The sequence below is a fragment of the Dermacentor albipictus genome, chromosome 5, assembly GCF_038994185.2.
Source record: "Dermacentor albipictus isolate Rhodes 1998 colony chromosome 5, USDA_Dalb.pri_finalv2, whole genome shotgun sequence".
Classification (NCBI taxonomy): domain Eukaryota; kingdom Metazoa; phylum Arthropoda; class Arachnida; order Ixodida; family Ixodidae; genus Dermacentor; species Dermacentor albipictus.
In genome coordinates, this window is record NC_091825.1 from 36,706,945 (window position 1) to 36,733,533 (window position 26,589).

The window sequence follows — 26,589 nt, forward strand, 5'->3', positions numbered from 1 at the left end:
CTTGTCTGCCTCGGTCATGTTGTCATCAGCCTTGCGACAGAGGGCCAGCACATCCTGTATGTACACGACATAGGATTCTGTGGACGTCTGAGCGCGGCACGCAAGTTCTTTTTTAGCTGCCAGCTGACGACCGACAGGTCTGCCGAACAGGCCTCGCATTTTTTCTTTGCAAACATCCCAGCTCGTTAGGTCAGCTTCATGTGTGTCATACCATTGCTTCGCAGTTCCCTTCAGATAAAATATTACGTTTGCAAGCATCATTGTAGGATCCCACCTGTTGTTGTCGCACACTCGCTCGTACATCGTAAGCCAGTCCTCGACGTCGACGTTGTCCGTGCCACAAAATGTTCCCGGGTCCCGTGGGTGAGTGAGGATGACCGTGGGCACGGGCTGCCGAGGCGTTGTCGCTTGTGTCGGTTGATTTGCCATTGTGGCAGCAGGTAGATGACGTCCGCTGCGAAGTTCCGTGGTGGTACCCCGCACCTCCACCAAAATGTTGCGGGAAGAAAGCAGGCCCACGAGTGTAAAATAACTTATATTTACAAATGATGGATATGGCGTTCAGGCAACCGCCAGACTTCGTCTTTCTCTAGTCCAACTCAACGTCTTCCTTCACTTCACCGTAACAATATTATTAGCAAATTGTCTTGCCAGTATTAGCGATGAGACGCGACGCTTCTCAACCTTAGTTATTAGGGCCTCGTTGAAGGTTGCTTTGTTCATTTTAGGTGAACACGATGCGCGAACCAACACAGATGCGCGAACGAAATCACGGTAGCACATGTTTTCCTCGACGCGCGCGCCAGTTCTGCCGAGAAAAAAAATTCCGCCAAGGAGGTTCCGTCGAGATGCGCAGAGAGTAGGGCCATCTGGTGGCAGAAAAAGAACCAAAATGCCACGTGACCAAATGCCACGTGACTTACCTAAACTCTGATTGGTGGACGCGCGCGCGCGACGCGTTTTTTTCTACTCCGAGCAGCAACACGCGGCGGCGCGATTTCGTGATGGATCCTGCTGGGCACGCGTCAAAATGACGCGCGCGTCCCACCATCCGCGCGTCAATCGCGCCTGAAATCGCGCCATGCGGTTCCGCCTTAAGACGACGCGAGCAAATGCATGTCGCTCACTTTTGCATGTAGTGTGCCACGCTATATTTTTGCATCTTGCTCAATTACACAATTAGTCAAGATTAATTAACGAACTGCTGAAACAATGAAGTTAGGGAGAAATTGCAATTAGAAAGTTGCAGAGAGGTTTGCAAAACGTCCGATTAGGCAGTTTCTGTCTTGCTATCTGTTAAGTAGTAGTGTCTGCCAGCTCACGGCGGATGCCCGCGAAGTACAAAAAAACACGTCGTGACATGCCCGCTTGCGCGTCGTGATTGGGGTGCGAACACCCCAATAATTTTAACTGACTGGGCTTAATTTGCACTCAGACGTGAGGAAACCCAATACGTTTTTATTTTCAACGTGCACATAATTTGCCGTGCCCGAAAAGTCACTGAACAGCTGCCTCCTTCTTGGTTGGGTTTTCTGTCCTTAGCCTGGGGTCATATGATTTGCCTTTCTTCTACATATCTGTTTTTAGGTTCTTATCCAGGACCCTGAAAATGCATGAGAAAATTATAGTTTTTTATCCACAGTATCTGCTCATTGTCGCGTTCACTCTTTTAGTGCCAGTATAGAAATCAAGATAGGGCAGCATCATTATGTCTGTAAGAAAAGTGCAGATTGCCTTTGACGAGTAAATAGATGAACCTTTCTGGGTCATCAGTTAATTGTTCAAGTTCTGAACCATACCATTCAAGTAACCACAATTGCCAGCGTTGCTGTCAGTCGACTGCTTTATATAAAACATTCGTAGAATATGCCGCACAATATGGATGCGATTCTTTCCAATTCCTTACTATAAGAAATTTTCCTGAGAGGTTATTTGGCGAGGAACTCGTTCGCAGGATAATGTGGTGTTAAAGGAACAAAAAAATATGCGGGTTCCACGCACTATGCAAATCGATGTAAGCGATGGAACCGATGTGTGTGCTTTCATTCAGAGTGATTAGCGGTGATGTTCACGGCGAATTTTTAATTTCTTTAACGCGTAGTCTAATACGAGAGTGATAAGTTGATAGTAAGCCTTACTTAGCCTGCACCACTCCTGTATATCAGCGTAATACACCGTACGCACAACCAGACGTGCTTGCTTCAGACTTTGTAGTACGTAATTGTTTGTAACCTCTGAAAAGGCTAGCATTTCCACTGACTCACACGAAGAATCGCCTCGTGACTGACGGGTCAAACTAGTATTGTATTAGGGTGCTTGTATTAGGGTATGTGACAAAAACCCCATCGGATTATGAGGCACGCCATAGTGGTGGCCTCTGGAATATTTTTGACACTCTGGGGTTCTTTAACATGCACCTGAATCTAAGCGCAAGAGTGTTTTACAGCGAAGCTGTACATCGCTATGGTTCAGTTAATTTTTTTTCGCCGAGAACAAAGCTATCATCATCAATCGCTCACACGCCAGTAAGCACTCATGCTCCCGTAAGCAAGCAAAATATGCAATGGCTCATAGTCCCGTAAGGCAGATGCTACAAGCACTCAGCAAAGGGAAGCCAACAGTGCTTAAATTTGTTCTAATCACGCATACAAATTACAGAACAGCATGTCGAAAATTTTCATCAGCAATGGCCCATACTCCTGTGGGCAATGGCTCATACTGCCGTGGGCATCGGCTCATGCCCCCTTAAGCAAGCAAAAATGCAATGATTCAAAATTCCTTAACGTTCACGGCTACTCACTTTGCGTGAATTAGCTGCGATAACAGTACCCCTGTTGTCGTTGTCGGTGATTTCAATGTGGTCTGCACCGAGAAGGGAGTGGCTTACGCATTCCGCGTTGCAGACATATCCGTTGCGATGCCACACCGATCCGGCCTAATCGGCCAGGCGTACGTGCAGCGATTTGACATTATCAAAGAATGTGATTGTAGCTGCGAGTGAACTAGTGACCACTGATCAAGACAATAAATGAGTGTGCGTACCTTTCGTCACGATGCCAACCCACCAACACAATAAATTAGTTCGTCCCTTTGTTCAAAATTATGTGTCACCTCCGCGCCGAATTCTAAGCAGCTTCGCTGGTGAACTACATTCACAGAGTTGAATTAATCGTAATTTTCTTTTGTATTTAGCCCCTGTGGAAATGCAGCTGCCGTGGTCAGGATCGAATCCGTGGCCTCGAGCAATGTCACACCCACGAACCTACCGCAGTTGTACAGAAGTGTTGTATTGACATGCGACCTTTTCCGTAGTGTCGCCTAGACGCTACGGCGCTTTAATGCGGAGTTCCGTCCGCGCGACCTGCGGCAGTTTTCTGCTTCACATATTTGTGCGGTGTTTATTTTACAGAAACATTAAAAACATACCGTACTATGCCTTCTGATTGCCTGCAACAACTGCTGGGTCTAGTAGTGGCGCTTTTTCTTGCTTTCATACGCCACCTTTTCACTATCCGGCAGTACCACCGCCTGTATGGGAACTGCGAGCGAAGAGTGGCAAGGATGTTTTTTACTAGTTTTGTGACTGCTTCTGTACTACCCGTCCTCTACATCCTCTCCCTACCTCCTCTCTGCCAGTTTACTTACCTCCCCTCTGGACTTGCATGTTAGTAGAAAGGTAGATGCTGCAGTTTCTGCAATGCTTTTTTGGGGCGTAACATAATTACAGGGAGCTCCAGAAGGTATTGTGCACACGCGACAGTATGGAATGGTCCAGATAAGTTTCTGACGTCACGTTACCTCTCTGCCACACTCCTGTCATATATGTATACGCTCTGAACCATCTGCCGACGCTGCGTGTAGTACGGCAGCAGCAGCAGTGAAAAAGTCAAAGGAAGAAGCAAACTTCGCTTTCGAACTACAGAATCTCTCCACTCTGGTTACGAGTGAGAAGAGGTGATCGCTGTGTGCCCTTTATCTCATGGTGGATCAAATTGACGAGTGGCCGTTCAGGTTGGCCTGACACTTATTCTAACGCTACCCGCCGCGGTTTGGCTATGGTGTTATTCTAACGCCACCCGCCACGTCTCAATGGCTATGGTGTTAGGCTGCTGAGGACGAGGTCGCGGGATCGTATCCCGGCCACGGCGGCCGCGTTTCGATGGGGGCGAAATGCGAAACCACCCGTGTACTTAGATTTAGGTACACGTTAAAGAACCCCAGGTGGTCGAAATTTCCAGAGTCCTCCACTACGGCGTGCCTCATAATAAGAAAGTGGTTTTGGCACGTAAAACCCCATTATTATTTTTTATTCTAACGCCGAACGACCTGAGGCGGTGGTGCCACGACCCTTTGCTGCCGAATGTCGACGTTCTGCAGGAAGCAAATTTGTCGAGCTTATCAGCAATGTTTGGAAAGAGCCCGTTGAGGAATTTTTTAAAGCACACTCAACTGTAGGTGAGAACACGTTCCAGCAACGTGTAGCATCATAGACAATCTGGATAAATTTATTGCTTCTTTGTTGATGCAGAAGCGTGGCTTAAAAACGAGCACTACAGTTGTCGCTGGAAAACCGGCCACTCGAGTAATGACGTTGTGAAACGTAGTAGGAGGAGTAGGAGCACCAAAATGAAATGGGAAAGATCAAACACAGGAACGTGCTGCTTTGAAGAATAATAGAGCGAACACTGATATAGTCATGAAACACATTACTGCTTGAGCACTGATCACTTGGGCTAGGTCGTATAGCTTCAGATGTTGCACAGGGTTCTTATATTATGCGCTTCCAGCTCCCGCCATTTCCCATTTACAGTTAACAAAACATATGAGGGCACCTTCAACTAACAAGGGAATCAACCAGCGTGACGAGAGACCTGCTAAGACCAGTTGCTCATTATTCTGACGCTCTTCAGAAAATGCTGGCACTTTATTGTTCTGTTTTTGCTGCCATCGTGTGCCATTCTAATGATCAAGTTGCCGCGCCGATTCCAGAATTGCAAAAATGGTATCGTATTAGTGACGTCACTGCATGGAATAAGTTTTGCATCGCAGCGTACATTTGCTTTCGCGATTCTCTATGGTTGCTGCGACCGCGGGTTATGTTCCTCTTGGCGTATGTCTGGCTAACGTCATTGCGTATTTTTCATCTCAGTTTTATATAATATTTAAAATTCTAGAAATCACACTTCAGACAAATATCCATATGCTTCCTGTTATTACTGACTCTCTACCACATTCTCGATGTGTCCTTTCATAGCTCTTACAGTGATCTTAAGCATACCTTGTGTAATTGTGCATAAAAGAGTTCTCAGACAGTGGCATCATCTCCTCTATGCAGGGACCAGTAATGCAATTTACTCTAATGCAAGACTTGAAGGCCATTGCTTAGAAGTTCAAATTTAAATTCATTTTGTTTCACTAGAAATAACCTGGATGGCTGCCTATGCTAAAAACTGTAATTCAGCAGCTTGACGGAGCCCCAGGGAGGCGTTACATGGCGTGGGCATCAATAAACGCAACGCTGTAGCCATCAAGAGTAACAGACCACATTACGTTGCAACAGAGGCCTGTAGACAGGAATAACGATGCATATTTACAGAAATATAAGCGCACAGATAAGTAACTTTGCTGTGGTGGTAGACAGACACATATAAATGGCGTATGCGCTTGGAACGCATTTTCTGGACTGCGCCAGTTCCGAGATGTTAGTTTGAAAGTGTCCAGCGAGATGCAATGGAGTTGCAGTTACATTTTTTGAGAAAACGAAATTTTATACATGGAAGGAGAAACGTAACTGGAAAACCATTGCATTTGTTCTAGCACTTTAAACATATTTGGAAACTTGTGTGGTCCTGAGAATGAACTCAGAAAACTTGAACTGAAATGATAAGTAGCGCAACTTCGGTGTTGTGATAAGTAGCACTTGCTTGATTTGAACCGGCGGGCAAACATAAGGTGAGCAAAGTGGCGGCCTAACAGCGCTTACTAGAATTTGCATGCTTTGTACACGGGAGGGATCAGAAGTGCGATATGGGCACAAAATGACACTGTAAAATTTCGTCTAAAACATGAGCGGTGATTTATTGCACATCCAGTGCACACCGCGGAAGCGTGCTGAGATGTTGGATAAGACAATGGAGGAATCGCGAAGATAATTTGGAGCATCCATCGCGGTGACTGAATATGTGCATATGGTGTTGCACTACGGAGTAGATGGTCGCTCGTCTGATCCTTGGCACGGCAACCAATTCCCACCAGCACGGAATGCAAAAAAAAGACGTTTTCAAGCTGCATCAAATTACGTTATAAAAGTTCTATTGGTCAAAATTATTCCGAAATCTCTCCACTACAGCCACCCCTATAACCCTTTCTACAGGTGCGGACGTTAAAGCCCACAATTTACTTTAACAGTTAGGAACACAATCAAAACCACATTGGCGGGAGGTAAATCCGGCCCAGACGCATCTATGATCTATTAGTTTACTTCTACACAATGTGAGCGTCACGTACCTTAGTCTACGGTGTGTTCACGCGTGTTGAAATGTTGACTTTGCGTTCTTGTGGAAAATGTGCATCAAGTGAACTCACAATAGCACGTGGAAAAATGCCCAAAGCACTTGTCGCTGCTGCGTATTGTAGGCATGTAGCGCCACCTGACCTGTAATGAAGAAATAATTGACGCATTCCTTGGCATCACAAATCATCTCATGGTATACTCTCACGGCGTGTCTTTATGGTAAAACTAATCTCTAAAGATATATTTTTGGAAAGACTGTCACAAAAGAACAGAATGACACAACTCATCTCACGATGACTCTCGGCGGTTATGCGATTGCCATTCGAGTGATTTAGTGACACACCGCATTCCTGAAGTGACCTTTGCTTAACACGTGTAGTAGCCATTCTGAGACTTTGCTTGCTTCAACTATAGTCAGCGCATTAGGATTTTACTTGGCCGGAACACGCTCGCGTCAAGTTCAGGACACACGAAAAGGAGCTCTCTAGCTGGTATGCCTTCAAGAAGAAGCTGCGCGACCTCTTTGGAAACCCCACCGGTCGCCACCTGGCTGCAAGAAAAGAGCTTGCTATCAGAGTGCAGTCTTCGACTGAATCGTATGTGCCGTACATAAAAGACGTGCACACACTTTATCGGAAAGTTGACGATAAGATGGCAGAGGTTGACAGAGTAAGCCATATCCTTTAAAGGGAATGCGGATGACGCGTTGAGCTTGTTGACCTACAACAATGTTTTCACCATTGATGTCATTGTGAAGGAGTGACGCCGCTTCGAGCTGGTTAAAAGCCTCCACGTCGTTTCACAGTTCCCCCATCTTCCTAACAGGGCTGCGACATCATCCTGTGTCGGCCTTACACTGCACCGACTTCAATGAGAATGTCACGCTTATCGCTCGCCGCAAGCTGGGCGCTGCACGTCCAGCCCCGTTTCATCCACGCTCACTTGACCACACCACTGATAAATCAGCACCAGTGATCTCCTTCATCCAGGAACTTGCGCGGCATGAATTTGCCAATCTCTGCTTTCCTGCTGCCTGCTCCGTCTCCGGACATAACGCGGGACTGGTGCCGACAGCAGTGCCTTGCAGCGTCCTCTATTCTTCCAGAATGCGCAACCCTACTCGGTGGAAACCTCCGGAGAAGCCAATCTGCTTCCTTTGCCACCGAGCTGACCATGTACTGCGGCACTTCCTGGACGTTCCAGTATTGGAGCTACTTTTCCCCATCTCCTGGCCCATATGCCGATACTCGCCGGCATGTACCTCACCGTATATCTCCTACCTTGGACGTGTCTCAATATGACACCCGTGCTGCTCGCTCGCTTTCATCTCAGTGCCGTCGGTCCGCGTCGTCCAAGCCACGCCGCTGTTCGTAGGCGACCGATTAGGGTCCCTCCAGGACGGCAAACTAGACCATGCCGCTCCTGGGGGTAGCGCTGCATTAATTTCGTCGTGCAGAAATCCACCATTGACGCTCCCAACGAGCCGCAACTTATTTGTTGTTCCCGTTGATGGTGTCCCTTTGACGGCGGTAATTGATGCTTGAGCACAGGTGTCCATAGTGACTGCTAATCTCCGTCGCCGAATAAAGAAGATTCTCCCACCTGCTATTGTACGAGAGTGACTGTCGCCATCACTGGAATGTGCACTACCCGTATAAGTGTCGCCGGCCGCCACGTTCCAGTTTTTATTTGCAGTGCTGACACATTGTCCCCACGTCCTCATCATTCGAACTGACTTTAAGGCGCATTCAGCTCTAATCGACTGTTCTGCCGGTGCCTTTTGCCTCGAAATTCCTCTTCTCCCCATACTGGGGCCAAACTCTTGAACAAATTTAGTGCAACCGCTTTCATCCGCCTGTCGACTGGAGGCTTCGCTTTCGTCGATTAGCTGACATGTGTCCCTATGCCCGATGGTGGTTATGTCGTCACTACTGCTCTTGCTGTCTTTACATTGCGCAATATCACTGTTTGCCACTCTGTCGCAGCCATTGCCGAAAACTGGACATGCCTCGTCGTCATCAATTTTGGCCAGAGAAAGCAAGCTCTACCCCTAGGTATATCGGTTGCCATGCTGTGTGCTATAGCAGATCACGTCACGACTTTCTCAGTAGGCGTCTACTACGGTTCTGCACCATCTCCATAAGACGCAATTTGCCTCGAGAAAACATTTATTCCCATGATTGCTGCGGACCTATTGCCTGAACAAGCAGCAGCTCTATGACGCCTTTTGGTTTCCTACAGCGACATCTTCGACCTCACCAACTGACAACTGGGTCTCACTTTACTTTTTAAGCATCCCATGAATACTGGTGATGCTAGTCCCATTCGTCGCCGGTCATGTCGAGTTTACGCATCAACGTGTAAGGTTATTCAAGATGAAATAAACAAGATGCTTGCGAAATGCATTGCTCGTCGAGCCCTTGTGCGTCACCCGTCGTGCTTGTTAAAAGAATGGGGCACGTGCCGTTTTCGCGTAGATTATCGTCACCTAAATGAGTGCATGAAACGGCCTTCCGAAAGATGTGGTCAATACAAAATATGTTTTTCAATTCATGCGCTTACTTGATGCGCATTTATATAAATAATTCTGATCATTAGTAAGAACTTCAACTATGGTCTTGTTATTGGTTGTATTACTTATCTTATACGTATATGTGTATAAGGTGTGCGTATGTTTTTAATTTCGCATGCAGAATGCTCTCCCTCCCTGTAGTGACCTTCAAGAGAGGGCTAACGTATTCCTGAATAAATAAAATAAATAAAAAATAAATAAACCGCATTGTCAAAAAGGGCGTCTACCCATTGCGTCGCATTGACGACGCCCTCGATTGTCTCCATGGTGCCAACTACTTTTCATTAATAGAACTTTAGTCTGGCTATTGGCAAATTTCTGTAGCCGAAAAGGAACAAGGGAAGACCGCGTTTGTCACTACTGATGATCCATGTAAATTCAAAGTTATGCCATTCGGTCTACGCAACGTCCAAGCAACGTTCAAATGTAATATGGAATCCTTGCTTCAAGAGTTACGTGGTCAACATGCCTCTGCTACCTAGACTATCTTTTCGTATTTTCGCCTACATTTGAGACACACCGTGAATGCTTATTAGCTATTCTTCAAATATTCCTGAAGGCTGTGTTTCAACTTAATTCACCGAAATATCAATTCGGTCGCTGGTAGATTACAGGGCTGGGCCACCTCGCCAACGCTTCCGGTATTCGACCAAACCCGCAAATGTTTGTGCCGTCTCGTCTATTCCCGTCCCTAATTCTGTCAAAGACACCCGAAGTTTTGTAGGACTGTGTTCCCACATTCTACTCTTCGCGAAAAAATTCGCAGCGATTTCCCAACCTCCTACTGACGTTCTGCCGTTTACGTGGGGTCCCGCTCTAGCTGCCGCTTTCGCCCACCTGACCACCTTTCGCAACATGCCACCAATACTAGCCCACCTTGCCCCATACCCTTCTACAGAGGTCCATACTAATACCAGAGGTCACTGGATTAGAGCGGTCTTACTAGATCGCCAACAGGGAAAAGACCATGTTGTCGCCTATGTTAACCGCCTGCACACAGCAGTGGAGCACAATTATTTGATTACAGAGCGCGAATGCCTCGCTGTCGTCTGGGCGTTTCCGAATTCCGGCCGTATTTTTAAGGCATGCTCTTCTCTGTAATCGCAGACTATCACCATACTCTGCTGGCTTTCATCACTCAATGATCCTATCTGCCGGCTGGGTCACTGTGCTCTGCGCCTACAAGAATATTTCTATGCAGTAGCGTACAAGCCCGTCCACCGACATCAAGACGCAGGCTGTTTATCATTTCATGCAGTGAATGCAGCACCCGGTTGTTTCAAACACCGATGCCAAAGCTTGTGTTTCTCCATTTTTCAACTGCTCGACATCACCCACGAGCAACACCGTGATGCCACATTTAGAGCCATCATTGATGGCTTGGAATGCTCCGGGATAGTATACTGCTACAATGTTCGTCCCAACGGTTCTGCCTTACTCCTCGTCATTCCTAATTAAGCTCCGCCAGTCAGCTCTTCTTCATGAACTTCACGCCTTACATTTTTTACACGACGTAATTTTTGCAACATGGAGTTCCACACGAGCTACTCGCTAACCGTGCCCGGACATTTCTTTCGAAAGTCGTCGCCGACATCCTGCAGTCCTGCTCAACCAGTCACAAGCTTACTGCATCTAACCATCCACAAACTATTGGTTGTAAGGAGCGTCTGAATTAAATTCTGACACGCATGCTTGCAAATTATGTCTCGTCCGGCCATACTGATTGCGTCCTTGCTCTAGCTGTTTTCACATTTACATACAATTCCTCGTGCTATGACACTGTCGGTTCTTCCCCGTTCTTTCTGGTGTTCGGCCGAGAACCAACGTTGCCGCTGGACACATTCCTTCCATCCGCCATAGCAGAGGCCAGCGAACACGCACTTGACGCCACCATCAGGGCTGCCGAAGCACGCGAAATTGCCAGCGCTTGCCTCCTGACCTCCCAAGAGAACCAACGGCGTTCGTAAGATCGCCAACACAGAGACGTGCACTTTCACCTGGATTTCTGGTGCTGCTTTGGTCCCCAGCCACTCACGTTGGGCTACCAGAAAACGTCGCAGGCCTGCGTGTTACACGCAGCACTGTCACAACGTAAGCTGGAGGAGCGTCTACATATGAGCTTCATTTTCCGCACAACGCACTACAGATCTTCACGTCATTTTCAGAGAACAATCGGAACTGTCCGCCCCGCATTGACGGCGAGCTGCGGCTTGTCCTGCCCTGTGCACAGCGGTCTGCTGAGCGTGATGTTGCCTGGTTGCTGACGCGTGCGGAGCTCTATGAATTGCTTCTTCGGGTTCGTTCGTCCCTTGCGAGGAGGCACCATAACGTGCACCGAGGAATAAACAAAGCTATCCAGACTACGTGGCATAGAAGTCACATCCCTTGACATTGCATCCCCTTCGAAACGGCATGGTGGCAAATAGTCACCAAGGGACCTATAACGTAAAACTATTCCGATATGTTTCTATTCCAATTTCCTGACGTCAAATTTGCGTAACCACCGACGCAAGCACCGGGCAGTCACCCATAGGGTTGTCTGAACAGACCAATCAAACGCTCTCCTCGTTCATAGGACGTCCCTTTTGTTTGCTTGAAAAACGAATAACATTGCCTACACTGAGCAGCTTGTTGTATCTAATTGACCACTTGCAGAAGTCGGAGCGCCACCTAGCGCGAAAAACAGGAAGCTTGCGCCTCGCCGCTTGGTTGGAAGACATCCCGGCTCCAGCCTTGCTTTGGTACGGCGGAGTCGAGTGGCGACGTTGTGTTTGCAGAGCTTCTTTCACGTTTTGTGAAAGTGTCGACGTTCTTTGGTAGTTGCCATATATGACCTGCCTTAAGTATGATTGAAGAGGACTTCATTCTCTTGCCGTTTTTGCAAATGGGACGGACAGCTGACTTCTCAGAGCGCTGGATAACGAGCGACAATGCGTGGGGTTATCTTCATGCCAACACTTCGTCCGTCTGTCAGGCACACCGCCGATGGGCTTTAAAAAAATAGAGGGTTAAGTTAAGCACATAAAACTTAACGTAAACACCGTGGACCCTCCAATTGACCTCATAGGAGCTACGTACACGAAATCCATGAAGTCGGGCATCTACGTGGTTACAGCATAGTTCACAAAAGCCATTGGCGACATTGCCGGAGAGCACTGCGAATGTGTGGCTGGATGAGTGCTTTATGCCTGTCGCATTCCCCGAACTCTTAGTTGTTGCATGGAACAATAGATGTACACGTTCTAGCTTGCAAATTTGATATTCATCTCGTGTTGTTTCGCCAAACAGCTGTGCTGCATGCTTGTGGTTTCTGAAGCCGTATCCCAAATTTCGCATGCGCTATATGTACGCGGTAGGTTATTCAGTCTGTTTTTGCGAGCGCTAAGGCCTCAAACCTTACGCCAACCTATTTTATTATACGTTATATTAGCTTAAATATGGGCAGCGCATGCGTCCGCAGGCCAGTACGCTCCCGCTCACTCGCGAATACTCATCAACGCAGATAGTTTGACGAATTGGTTCGAAGTCATGGTGGAAGAGAGCGCAACACAACTGACATGTACGGAAAAAAAGAAGACGAGCGCAGACTCACAAATTACATGACGTACATAGACTGGCCGCATCTGTTTGCGCCGTTTTTCACAAATCGCTTAATCGTACTCGCATATACTCAGGGTCACTCAGTGACGAGCGCGAAGGAAAACTGCATTCTTTATATTTTACAGCGTCAGCGAGCCCTGCCAGCACGTCGCTGGCCTTCTGTTGAGCGTTGCAGAAGTGGCAGGAGATGACAAGGGAATAGAAGTCGCCTGCATAAGCCACAGATCCTAGAATGCACTGTTAGCTGCCACGGCGTGCCGTCCGGGTTCGACCGCTTCACCGCTGCCGTCCACAAACTCCTCCACATTAACCTTCGTGGGCGGAAATCTGAAGAAATTACAATTTCTATTTCCACAATAATAGCTTGTGCAGCCGAAAGCGACTCAGTTGGCCGGCATGTCACGCCTGAGCTGCCCAGTTTGCTTTCCAACCACGGAGACGGCGCTCACGAAGCGCCGCCCCGCGGCCGGTTTTGGCGCATGCGCAGTCGTACTTCTGCAAGTGGTCAATTGGCTCACAAGAAGCGAGGAGAACGCTCAAGTGGAGAGGGATTCGATGGGGCCGAGCCACTGCACTGAAAACCGATAACCGGATGAAGAGGGTGGTGCTGGCGTCTGCGATTGGTCGGCTTTCCCTTACTTAGCTTGTGGTGGCTGGTCGAAAATCGCGGCGGCATGCAACGGAAGCTTAAGAATGACGCTAAAATTGACCCTCAGCAAAGAAGAGTTGGCAGAATGAGGTAGTAAACGTGCCGAAAGTGCTTGAAAACGTTACATGGTCACGCAAGAAGTTTTATTATACGCAAATACACCCATGCTCTCCGGCAGGTGCGAGTAGCCAGCGTCTCAGCGATCGGCGGCAGCTATCTTTTATTCCTTTCGGAACGGGGCAGCCTGCGGCTATTCCGAAAAAAATTCAGTTTTGTTCGGCATATTAATGCATCTCTATCGCGTACACGTCACTTTGACGCGGTGAGTTCGTGCGGTTTTGTGACGTCGCGTGACAGGCAGGTGAAGTGGGTGCAGCCCGAAAACTTTTCACCAATAGCCGAGGGCTAATGGCGAAAAGGGGTCGAATCAGAAATAACTGTTTTTCTTTTTTCTGTCAAATCATGCATAATCAGTGTGCACACATCATATCAGATGGGGAGGTATTGCGGTTTTTGTAACGTCGCGTGACAGACAGGTGAAGTGGAGGGTGGTCGAAAAAAGTTTTTGACCAATCACGGCTGGCTGATAGCAGAATTGGAATAGAAAAGTTTGGAATAGTTTTACGTTATAGCGCCCCTAGTCTGCTACATCCAGGGTCACCTACATGTAGCATGCTACTGCTAAATGTCAGGACACCTGGTGGAATATAACCGAACTGCAATGCAAAGTTTGTACGTATCGACGCTGCGCCGTGCGTATGTGAAATGACAAAATGACAAAATATGATGGCAATGTTGATGATGATGCTGATTGTATTCCCTTTGAAGCAGGACGGTGAAAAACAGCCACCAAGTCTGCCTAAAATGATCGGGTATATCATTCGCGTTTTTATTTACATCAATATTTATGGATCTCCATAACCTTCTTTTCCTTCTTCAAGATTTCTCTATTAACCTAGGACCGCTACCTACGCAGCTGCGACATGGCGTGCCACCTGGTGTAATAATATATGACTGCAATGCATGTATAGACGCAATGTATAGACGCTACGCGGCGCTAACCTTGCATTGCGAGGCAAGTGGCATAATACGATGCTAATGATGATGAATATTTATTGTCATCCCCTGTGAAACGTGGCGCTGACATAGTTACCTAGCCAGCTTGATTTATTCAGGCACCACAATGTGTTCTTCAAACCTTCTTTAACTACCTTGTACTGATACATGTGCAATTGCTACATGATGTCTTACATGGTGTAATAATATGCAAGTGCAATGCAAAACGGGCACCTATCGACGTTACGCAGTGCGCATGTCACATCTCGTGTCTCCTCGCACGCTAAGACGCGTTTATAGGGCATTTCCCGCTGATTGCTAGCAAGCACTGGCGTGGTTCTGTTTCAGCTTCACACGGAAACCTTGCCTGTTAAAACGTGGTTGGAGGAAAGAGGGATCGATGTGCCATGGGGAAGCAGATGATTTCTGTGCAACAAAGCTGAAACAATAGAACATGTTTTCATTGATTGTAATAATGCCATATTCCTTTAGGATATATTACAGAGAACTTTAAAGATAGACCTACCCATCAATCCACATGGCATTCGCTTTTTGCCACCTGAAAGTTATTTTGAACAGATGGATGTTATCTTTTTAGTTGGACTGCACGCAGCCTGGTGTAGCCTGTTGGCATATAGACAATGCGATGTTAAAGGACGATCTGTGTATGAATATTTTGTGGAAATGGCTGTGAAAGTACGCGACGTGTACAAGACGACTGACTGTGATGAAGCTGTGGTTTCCAATGTTTGATACTTTAACACTTATAGAACGAGTGCGATCTATGATCACAAGCCTTTTGAAGCTTGTAGCCAAGCAGTTATAAAAGAAAAAAAAATGGCGTGGCTCTGTGGTAGGGTTGCTGACTCCCACGCAGCGGACCCGGGTTTGATTCCTGCGGGAACTGAATGTTTTCTCTTTCCTGGCGAAAGCTGCTATGGACACCGGCAGCGGCGTACAGCTATCGCCACCAGAAACGGTTGTTGGAATAAGCGCATAGCAGCTTACGCTGTAAAAGTTCCTGTCTCGGTACATACTAAGCGCTGCGTGCCGTGATTCCAGTGACATATGACATTGCTCCAGTCAATGTTCAGTGCCTCATCTCTCCCACATTCGCTGACGTTGTGCATGTCGCATGTCTGAAACCTTATTTCTCCCACGTTAACACCGATATTTAGACGCACAGTGATGGTGGTTCTATATATATATATATATGTATTTATGTATATATATATTACACTCGGTCACGCTGCTGAAAATGGCTCTGGGAATGACAACTTGCCCCTGGCACCTCTGGCGGGCGGTATCCGTGACGGTATCGCCGCCGCGTGATGTTCGCCGGTGCGAATTCGCACCGGAAAATACCGGACATTGAACAGCGGCCGCCCGAACTGACGTGCCGCGCAAGCAGTGAGACCATCCACTCACTTGTTGGGTGCGTCTTCGCAGCGTTGCAGTGGATGAAGCAGGCTTCGACAGTGCACTCAAATTGCCTGAACTCGGTGGAATGCCGCGTGCCTCGCACGAATGGTCCGACGGCATCGCGCGATGGTTTCTGGAGCACCTCGAGGCATCTAGCGCGTCCTTTGCGTCTTTCACGTACGGGCAGGTCTTCAAAGACCTGCCCGTACATAAGCTGCGTTACTCGCCTTCGTTTCCTTCAGCGAGGCCTCACTTAGCGTGGGGCGAACAGCTACGTATTCGGCCAGTGACTCCGCTGAAATTCTAGCGTATGAAGAGCATATGTGGTTCTGCCTGCTGCGATCCACAAACATATCGCATTCCTGGAGTGCTAGTGCCTAAAGGAGTGGGTGCCTCTATGGGCTCTGGTGTTGATGAATTCGGGAGCCACTTCACGGACTGCTGTGACGGAAAGTGGCCACGCTATCTAAAATTGATGGTGCAGTGTCGAATGCCGACGAATAGACAAAGACTCCCGGTGGAAAAAAGGGCAGGCATCAGTGGTCTATGACAGAGCAGGCTGCGAGCCCTTTTACTAAAACATTGCTGGGTGCAACTGCAGTGGCGAGATGGTGCCGCTCCCGATCTTCACTGGGTTGCCGCCGCAGCATCTCGGCTGGCGGAGACTGCCAAATCAGCAGCAGTGGTGGTCTTCTGCGTGTTTATGGGTTGTGGTTCAGCTGGTGGCGCTGGATTGTGATGCGCTGCCTTCTAGTGGGATGACACGGGAGCAATGGTCGGCATGCGCTTTCCATCGCCTGGTGTGGAGCCGACAACCGTTAAGCCGGTGTATGCTGCGGGGTAGCCTGCGCAGGCGCTGCTGGGCACCACTGCAGTGTCAAGGCGGTGCACCTGATGAGCTCGGGCTGCAAAGCAGTGCAGGCCGCGCTCGTCAGGCGTACATGAGTGGGCGGAAAACAGACGTCAAAGCTGCACTTCCTTCTGCACTGGACCGGTACTTGTGGACTTCATGGCTGTCCCACGCTCTGGCGCAACCTCGAATACCGAGGGGCACTATGGGAATGCTGGCACGATGAGTGGCATGGGAGTCAGCTGTGGAAAACAATGACGACAAATGCGCGAGCATCGGCACGAGCAGGTTAACGGTTATACCGAGGGACACCAACGAGCAAGCCGCGGAAGAACTCGGCGAACGCGCGCAATGGCACCCATCGCGCTCGCATGGTTACGCCGAAGGACGGCGACGCTCAACAGAGGAATGGGCGCCAAGGAGCTGCGCTCTAAAAGGAGGATATCAATGTTATAGGCGTATACAGCAGAGTTTACGATCAGAAATAGGCTGTAGTATGTGCGCCAGAACAATGCGCATATTGCTTGGGTCACCATATACTACATAGATTCAAGACTGCTAATTGTGCTAGTTGAAATGTTGGATTCATGGTTACGATACATCAGCGACAACGCAATGGACAAAGAAAGGAAGTGCACAGTACGAGCGTTGTATATATTGTGCTACATAGATAGTTGAATTGCTTGTTGAGTCTCCTCCAAGAAGTGCGTAATTATGGTCCATCAGGTGCATGGTAGAAAAGCTTCCAGAATACTTACGTTATATATTTCTTGATTGCCCTTTGGCTGCAGCGTGAAAATTCATCCCTGTGTGCTCCATGTGACTGTGGACTCATTACGTATCCCTCTCGGGCAGAGCAATTCACTGAGGTTCCTTCGCCATCGTGGTAAGAGCCAAATCTGCATTGAAAGAAGGAAGAGGGATCACGTTGCAAGTTTCATATCTTGAAAACGACACGTAATATGTTTTAGAAAAAAGATTTTGTCACTGCTATCCAATTTCGTGGTGGTTGCTTCTGCATTCCGAGACACTGGGAATATCTCGCTAAAGGTTTGCCATAATAAACAAATTGAGCCACAGGGCAGGTGAAAACTGGCCGTCAGCATATGCCTATGTCAAAATTAGGACGAAATTCCCCAGAATGCGTTTGTTCCACCGAGTGCGTTGCTAACTGCACTCGTGCAACCCCAGTCAAAAAGCTTAAGAAGCGAGTAAGAAAACTAGCTGAGTACATCGAAGGAATTAGTGCGAAGAAAATGGGTCCAGACTGACAATGATGTCAGGAGCGCTGAGCGATAGAGAGGTGAAGATTAAGTCGGTAACAAAATTTCATGTCGAGTAGGAAATGAGCAACAGAAGAAGCCCAGTCCATGTTTAAGGAAAGCTAATTGAGGCGAAGTGCATATTTCGCGATAAAGTTCAGTAAACAGTGAAGGTATTTGAGTAAACAAACACAAGAAATAGGTTTGGTTATTACGAATTTCTACATGTGTCTCGGATTCACTCACTCTGTTTTTTTTCAAACAGTATTTCCTTTCCGATGAAAACAAAGTCGTCATATTCAACACGTATGTGAGAATCACTCATAAACCAACATTTCTTAGTGAATATGACTTAAACATCTTTTCATCAAACGTGTTTGTTTACTTCTATGTAGGTCAACGCGCCTCGCTCAACCCGGCGCAGCAGCGCAAGGATGCCGTGGCGTCGCTTGTTCAACTCAGGATTGCGGGTTCGATGCCGACGGCGGTGACCGCATTTTCAGGAAGGCGATATCCACAGACGTTCATTTATTTAGATATTGCAGTCTTCACCAGCCTACTTTTGTGTCCACTGCAGGACGAATGCCTCTCCGAGCCATCTCCAATTACCTTGTTTGTGCTGGCTGTTTCCAACTTGAGCCTGCAAATTTGGTAATTTCATCACCCCATCTAATTTTCTCCCATCTTCGACTATGCTGCCCTTCCATTGGCACCAATTCTATAAATTCTGTAAAGGAGAAGTGAAGAGAAGACAAGAAAGATGAAAAGGCGAGAGAGAAAGATGGAGATCGGAGAGGAGGACAGGAAAAGGCGACTACCGATTTCCCCAGGTTGGTCAGCCTGGAGGTGCCGTCTATATGAAGCACAGGCAAAAGAGGTGTGTTGCCTCTGCCGATGGGGGGGGGGGGGGCGCCTTAAAGCTCCAAACATCCGGTATCGGCTCAACCCCCAGGATCCCCCTGTCCCCAGACACGGCTAAGCCGCGCACGTCTACACGCGGGCGGTTCCAACCCTCGTGTGCTCGGGTACGTAGCGTCGCAACACACCAATCTCTTGCTGACGCAGACGACCAAGTGGGGTCTCCCTTTCTGCGACACAGCCATTCTTTTGCACCTCCCTCACACAAAATTATCAACAAGAGGCGGATCCTTAAAATCTCGTAGATGCGTTTCGGTCAAATCGTACACGCTAATAGCTTTGAGCAAAACATGAACAAGGTGAATGCAGGTGACAACGTTTCGACAAGTGGACTTGTCTTCTTCAAGGCCTTGAAGAGACAAGTGCCGCTTGTCGAAACGTTGGCTCCTGCATTCACCTTGTCCACGTTTCGCTAATCGCCTTGAATTTCCACCTCCCGCATTCCTCGTATTTACGCTAATAGCTTTGTAATTTAGCTGCGTTTGCATGTTCAGCCATTTCCCTGCTTCTAGCTATTCTGCATGTTGATGTAGCAAATATTACCGCCTCTGTTCTTGTCATTTGTGCGTTACTTCTTCACTCTTGGTGGTCTAACTCTGACCTTCGCTGGTGTGTGGCTATACTGAACACCTCAACTTCCTTCCTGATTGTCTGGGGCCAACCTAATGAAGCTAGTGTCCATGCTGCGAACTGACGTCCACCGGTGTTGCTTCGCTCTCGCGAAAATGTATTCCGCCACGCACAGAAACGCCTACGCGGCCGGTTTGGTGCACTTGACCGTTGATGTCAGCGACCATGAATTTATTGCCTTACCTAGCGTGTAAATTTGCCTCTTTAATGAAACCACTGCCTCTTAAATTGCCTGATCATGGCTTTCAACCTCTGGTACCATGCACACTGGGTTTTGCACTTCCTTCGAAATATTCCAGAGATCGGCAACTACTTTGGCTGTTTGCTTCGCGATCCCTGTCCCCTGTCCGTGCAGTACGCCAATCACTCCGCCCATTATCACCACTAGATTCGTCGCCTCCATTGTGTCCCAGATGTGTTGCTTGGCTTTCGCTGTCCCTTCTTTGATCGGTCTTTCCGGGAGCGACTAACCTGCACTTGCTCGCCTGCACCAACCCTCTCTATTATCACTTTTGATCACCCATTTGCGCATGTTTGAATCCTCCACACAAGGCCACTCGACGCTTTTTCTTCTGCTAGCTGCTGAAGGCTGAAACTGGGGCGGCGATGCCCTCCCTCCCTCTCTGATCCTCACCCTTCGATTTGTCATCTTTCGCGGCCGGGACGTCAGTGGTAGTCCTTTCGTTATCATTATTGACGTGTGCGCCATTGCTTGCCTGCGCGGCGGTTCAAGTTTCCTAACCTGTTTGGTGCCAGCCCCGTTCTCCGAGCTCGCATCGAAGCATTCGCCATTTCTTCGCAGAATGACGGCATTGAACTTCATTTCTACGTTGGTTAGTTAATAATCTACCACCTTGCTTTGCATGTCTTCGATTTTGAGTTCCTTTCCTAGCTTTTCTACACGTTTAGCTAGCTTATCCATCTCCTGCTCTAGATTGTCTAGTCGCCACCCATGCACACACGTCCTAGAGGCGAAAATTTCACCATTTCCTTCACGTACTGACTCAAACCGCGTTCATTCCCACGCGTAGCAAGAACACTCGCACTAAGAACAACGCACGCGTTGGTACCATCTAGTACCCACCATCATCTCGCACTAACCACGTATATCACAAACGTAACCCTGCCTTCAAAACAATCAATTACTCGTTGCCTACTTATTTATAACCAAAAAGACAAAGAACAAGAAAAGCATGAAAAATAATCTATATAGATTGCTCGGTATATCTAACACTCCTAACAACTAAGTGAGCGAAAAGTGAAATAAGACTTCTCGCTTTCGCTCCAGCTGCGTTGTGAAGGCACTTCCACTCGGCACGTCGGTTCCCTTCGGCGTCGCTTCAGAGAGTGACACTCAACAATTTCTGCAACGACGCTATCGGGCGGAACATTCGGCTCATCTTAAACCTTTGCAACAAGAAAAACAAACCGTGTTTCGGCTAACAGCATCAGCGCCTATTCTGGGTTCTCCGAAAGAAACTGTTACGAAATCACCGGCACGAGCTCTGCAAACACCTCAGCTTCGGGGCATGATACAGAAAATTATGGCACGCCTTTCAGGACATGGAGCATAATGGTTATCATGCAGACCCATAATCGGAACTTTCAATGGTTCTCAACCTTATGTCGGGAGATGTTGCTAACCAAGCGACTGTTAGCCTTTTTCTTAAGAAGAATCTTTAACTCGAGGACACTTATGCGCCAAGTTTGATAATGTTTGTTGCATTTAAAAGAAAAAAGATAAAATGTAGTGATGGTTGGTGTCACATATTCGATTTATGTGGGTAATCTTTTCATAGTAAAATATTCTTGCGCGCACAATTGACAAGGACACAGTGAAGGGGACACAGTGACAAGGACACTGTGTCCTTGTCAATTGTGCGCGCAAGAATATTTTACTATGAATTCGTACCAACTCGCCCAACTATCAGGTCTGCTACGGGCAATCCTTTATTAGAAATTAGCTAAAGCTGGCAATTTTCAAAAACACCTATCAAGGTTTCGACTCTGTATGTGAGCAATAAAAAATATATCACGATTCTGTAAATTGCTCCTAATAGTACATATAAGGTGGACAAAATTCATATATTTTACATGGCACCCCAATCAACGACTATAATGTCAGCAGAAATTTTTGCAAAGCTCTCGTAAAGAATACCAGTAATTCGCGTCAGATATAAAATGGCGTACCAGATTTGTCCATTTTAGATGCTGCAACAGATACAGTTCACAGAACTGCGATAACTGTTATTCGTGCACAGCTATGGATTCGTAAACTTCGTGCTCGTATCTTGAAGGTTACCAATTCCACTAATTCTTTTTAAACTTTCAGGCACTAACGCAAAATTCCGTTTCCAGCAGTCATCAAAATTTACCTTTCTCTTGCGAATGCACCATATTTCGTTAAAGTCGGCCCGGGGGTTATCTCAGAAAACAGAAAATCATTTACGCCTTTTACATGTATCTCAATAGGCGGCTTCGGAGTTGGAACCAAGCTAAAGATGCCGCTTAAGCACCAGCATTTTGCAGGAATTCCCTTCAGTTGATGAGGATGAGATTGTGGAAAATATGGTGCACCTTACACAAAATGAGTTCTTTTATGAAATTGAAGGCACGAAGCAGTGTTCGAGGCTTGAACATGACCATATCTTGTATGAGCTTTTTGTAAAGTTGGAAGGCGAGACCATTGAAACTTTTCTCGAGGTAACGAATAACGTAACAATCGATGGATGTGTCCCGCTTGAGGGAAGTCCAGTGGCGTAACAAATATTTTATGAGTCTCTCTCTCTTTCTCTCTCTCTCTCTCTCTCTCTCTCTCTCTCTATATATATATATATATATATATATATATATATATATATATAGAGAGAGAGAGAGAGAGAGAGAGAGAAATAGAAATTGTACTAACTGAACGAAGGAAATAAATTATTATCAGTGAACGAGGATAAACAATGAGCCACAGGTGGGAATATACACATATTGCCTGCCTAGTTTTATGTCCACTGCACGACGAAGGCCTATCGCCGCAATCTAATTACGACTGTCTCGCGGTAGTTCACTCCCACTTGCGCATGCAACGTTCACACTCTAATCACCGCGGCTAATTACCTGCCATCCTCGAATGCGTTGCCCTTCCCTCGGCACCCATTCTGTAATTCTAGTGGTCCACCGGTTATCTAACTGCTCATTACATATGGCCTGGCAACTTCCAGTTCTTTCTCACAATGTCAACTAGAATATCGGCTTCCGTGCTTGCTCTCCAATCCACACCAATTTCTACCTTTTTTCTAACGTTACATCGAAGAATCTGCGTTCCATCGCTCTTTGCGTGGTCCTTCCTTTGTTCTCGATTATTACCCTCCAAGCATTTGTGCCTTATCAACACCGGTTGAATGCGGTGATGTTGCACTTTACACAGTAGTGCTAAACTCCCAGTCAGGATTTGGCACTGCCTACCGAATGCATTCCAACCCATTTGTATTCTTCTGTAAGTTTTCTTCCCAGAATCGTGATGCCTCAAAGAGTAACTGACCCTGATAAACCCACTCCTGAACACACTATATACCAGGTGTCCCAGTTAATTTGGACTAAGATTTAAAAAGAAACCAAGAGTTCTAGAGAAATCGTACCGGCTGCATAGTCGCGGCAGTAGTCTGTACTTACAGCCAGTTTTTTGCTCACAAAGTATTCCTTATTGAGTTTATAAAATAGATCTTTTAAATTATTGCTTCAATCGCACACACGTCATATACAAAGTTGTAGGGCACCTTAAATAACCTCCGAGTCAAGTATTTATTTCGTGGTGACGTGTGCCTGGTTGTTTTTTCCAAGAAACAACAAAAGCCCTCAAAATACGTGGAACAGGAAAGAGATGCGCGCTAGCGCACCACTACTCAAGCGCCCCCAAGCAACCTTTGAAAAGTATATGGTTGCATTCGTTTATCGCAAAATGTTATAAGGCTTCGTCATGTAGGATGGCTGGAGAGGTTTCGCGACTAGCGTGATGGGATAAGCGTCACCATCTGCGGACGCCAGAATGTTTTGCTTGATCATAAGGCCTTCGGCATAGCTTTAACTTTCCGCGTATCCTGAAACAACTACAAAAGAAATTCAACCAATGTTTAAAACAAATCAGTGGGCAAAAGAGCATGAAAAAAGAAAAAAAGGCATCTCTCGGGAGAGCGCAAACGACCTACTCGGGAGTATATTTCAATAAAAAATAAACCAAAGCACGTAAGGCGTCCCAGCCGCCCACAAATAAATATCCAAACGTACTACTGGCACAGCCATTTGCCCTTTCTGCCTCCTGATTTCCGGAAAAGAGGCAAAAAAATCAGTTTTTAGCCACTTCTATTTTTGTCACAAGTTTTTTTTTTTTGTAAGGACAAGGTGCCATCATGAAGATGCGTTAAGCATTCACATTTTACACAAGTTTCGAGTGGTTATATTCCACTGCCGCTTAGAGGACGTGCTCAGACAGTTCACCGTCTAAAGCAATACAGTACTTACTTCTTTCCAACACTGGTGCTGTTGGAGCTTTGATCAACGACGTTGGACTCTCGCGGCAGACAATGCTTATTTTTGCTTTAGGGCATCTGGTGTGGTAGTTTCGCTATTGTACACGCAATCTTTCACGTAGCCCCACAAGAAGTCCAGCGGTGTGATATCCGGTGACTTTGCAGGGCAGAGTACAGGTCTGGGCCGGCCAATCCACTGTCCAGGAAAAAAGCTTGGCGAGCTGCGCTTGACACACACTACTACTATGCGCGGGAGCACCACCGTTTTGAAACCAGATGTTCCGAAGGTGCGCAAATGGAACGTTGCAACAGATGTCGTTCACGGGGCCCTCGAGGATGTCGTTGAAGTAGCAACGTTACGTCAACAACAGTGTGTCGTCAAAAAAGATGGGTCCAATGCTGTTGCCATAAAAAAATACTTCACCACACAATAAACGACCACTGGTATTGGTGTTGTGTATATGCCAGCCAGTGGGGATTCTGATCACACCAGTAGAACGCGCTATGAAGGTTATCTTGTGCGTTTCTGGAGAAATTAGCTTCATCCGTACAAATCACGCGCGTGAGCAAGTCCGGTTCTTCACAGTTCGCGAAAATCCAATTGGCAAAGTGAAGTCTGTTTGCAAAATCTCGGTCTTCAAGTTATGGATGAAGATGTCCATGGTGCGGGTGCATATGACCTTTTTTTAAAATGGTCCACATTGATGACCTTGACGTTGCGGCCTACGCACTGGCGCCACGCACACTACCGTGAAAGCAAGTAGCAAAGAATGCCAAACATCCGTTTCCGCTGCTTCTTGAACTACCGTCGCAGTCCTGTGTCGCTTCCTTGTGAAGCTACCCGCCTCGCAAAGTACTTCGTACGTTCTAAGTATTGTTGACGGACTAGGGCGTCCTCCGTATTTCGACATACGGATTAGCTTGGGTGCCTTCCTCTTGTCGCTGTGCGCGACCCCTAGAGCCACGATCATCTTAGCCTTCTGATAATTCATGACGGACATGACTGTCTTCTTGAAGAGCAGGTCATTGGCGGGATAACGTTGATATCTCTAGTTATTATGGCCGCGCTAACACGTCAAGCAAATATGATTTATGTAATCGACAACAGCATATGCTGGCTGCACAGATCCGCCAAAACACTTTAGATGGACATAACCTGCCAAAGGTTTGTTTCTATTGCTAAAGGAAGCAAAAGAACAATACGTTCCAGGCGTGCCTATCTGCAGAACAAGTTGAGTCCGCAAAATTAGTCTCAATTGCGCCGTCACTGTTTCCTGGCTTCGAAATCCCCCCGTCCCACCCCTACGGCTCCGCTACGCTTATCAATGCGTCAGCGGCGTGTTCTCATGACGCCGAGACCAGCACTTATCGTGAATCCCTGTGTCGAGCAACCATCTCCAGTGAACGATGTATGCGTAGCTATTCGCTTGGGAGAGTTTGAGTAGAGGCGCGCGAGCGCGTATCTATTTAGTATTTTGGATGTTTCGCGCACTTTTGTTTTTATACGTGACAACCAAGGCATAGCTGAGCGAAAATGTTATATTTGGAGGATATTTGAGGTGCTCTACAACTTTGTAATTGATATGTCTGCGATTCAAGCAATAATAAAAGTTTACTAACCAAAAACAATTAGTTAATACTTCGTCATGAAGAAAAGAATACTGGCTGACTATACACACGACTGCGACTACCATGCAGTCGGTGCGATTTCGTTAGAGTTCCTGGGTTTTTTTTCCCAATCTTGGTCCGAGTTAACTGCGACACCCAGTACATATATATATATATATATATATATATTACATATACGGGGAATTTTCAGATTACCATTGTATTGAATGAGGCTCCAAATGCGTCATTGAGAGTAATCTTTGTCATTGAGAGATCTCGTTTTCAGTCCCACTTAGAACAATTACAGCCCAGTGTTGCGAAAAGTTTTTGGAGTGTGTTGCTGAAGCGAGAGAAAAAATTCGCTGAAATTGTCGCTAAAAAAACTGTCAACTGGATTTTAAATTGAGCAGGTGTTTTCAAACAACAGACCATAAGTTAGCGTGAAGTAAATGATGTAGGTAGATATTCTGTTTGTATAGTCTCCGTGCAGGCACTCATAAATAACGAAATTATCACCAGGATGTAGAGGGCCTTTATCTTAGTAATCTATTCACATCACAGACGATAACAGTTGAACTTCTGCGTTTACTTTCAGATTGTAGGATTACAGACACAGAACTGCCCAAAAGAACACAAATACCGCAGTTGTCCTTGTACAAAAAGGCGCTCAGTCTTCATTATTTTCCTATTTTTCTGGGGCTCGATGTTCGTAATAAGAGGAGGAGATTGTGCAGAATGCGCTTGGCTGTACGTTGTCAATACAATGACGATAATTACTCGAACTTTATAGAGGCAAAATAATGCGCTTCCGCCCTTGATCTCCCTGAACGCCGCGGTGAAGTATTAATTGGTCCGAAGGACATGAGAAACGGAAGCTGATATTGGCTTCTGTACAGTCGGTCCATCTTAATCACCTGATATGTTCAAAATTTGAACGTGGAATTTATTTCGATTGGTTTTTGTGGATAAATTTATTGCTACGCCTACGAAT

General features: G+C 46.8%; 1 protein-coding gene across 1 annotated transcript in view; it reads right to left on the bottom strand.

The window, feature by feature from the left end:
- Positions 1-1,438: 1,438 nt before the first annotated feature.
- The window catches only part of LOC135909537 (venom metalloproteinase BumaMPs1-like), a 119,340-nt gene continuing 94,189 nt past the window's right edge, over positions 1,439-26,589 (bottom strand). The window contains exons 11-13 of the mRNA XM_065441519.1: positions 17,422-17,562; positions 6,508-6,655; positions 1,439-1,603 (exon numbers count right to left, since the gene is read on the bottom strand). Of these exons, the coding sequence (XP_065297591.1) occupies positions 6,514-6,655; positions 17,422-17,562 (283 nt within the window). The 3' untranslated portion in view covers positions 1,439-1,603; positions 6,508-6,513. The remainder of the gene's footprint in view (positions 1,604-6,507; positions 6,656-17,421; positions 17,563-26,589) is intronic.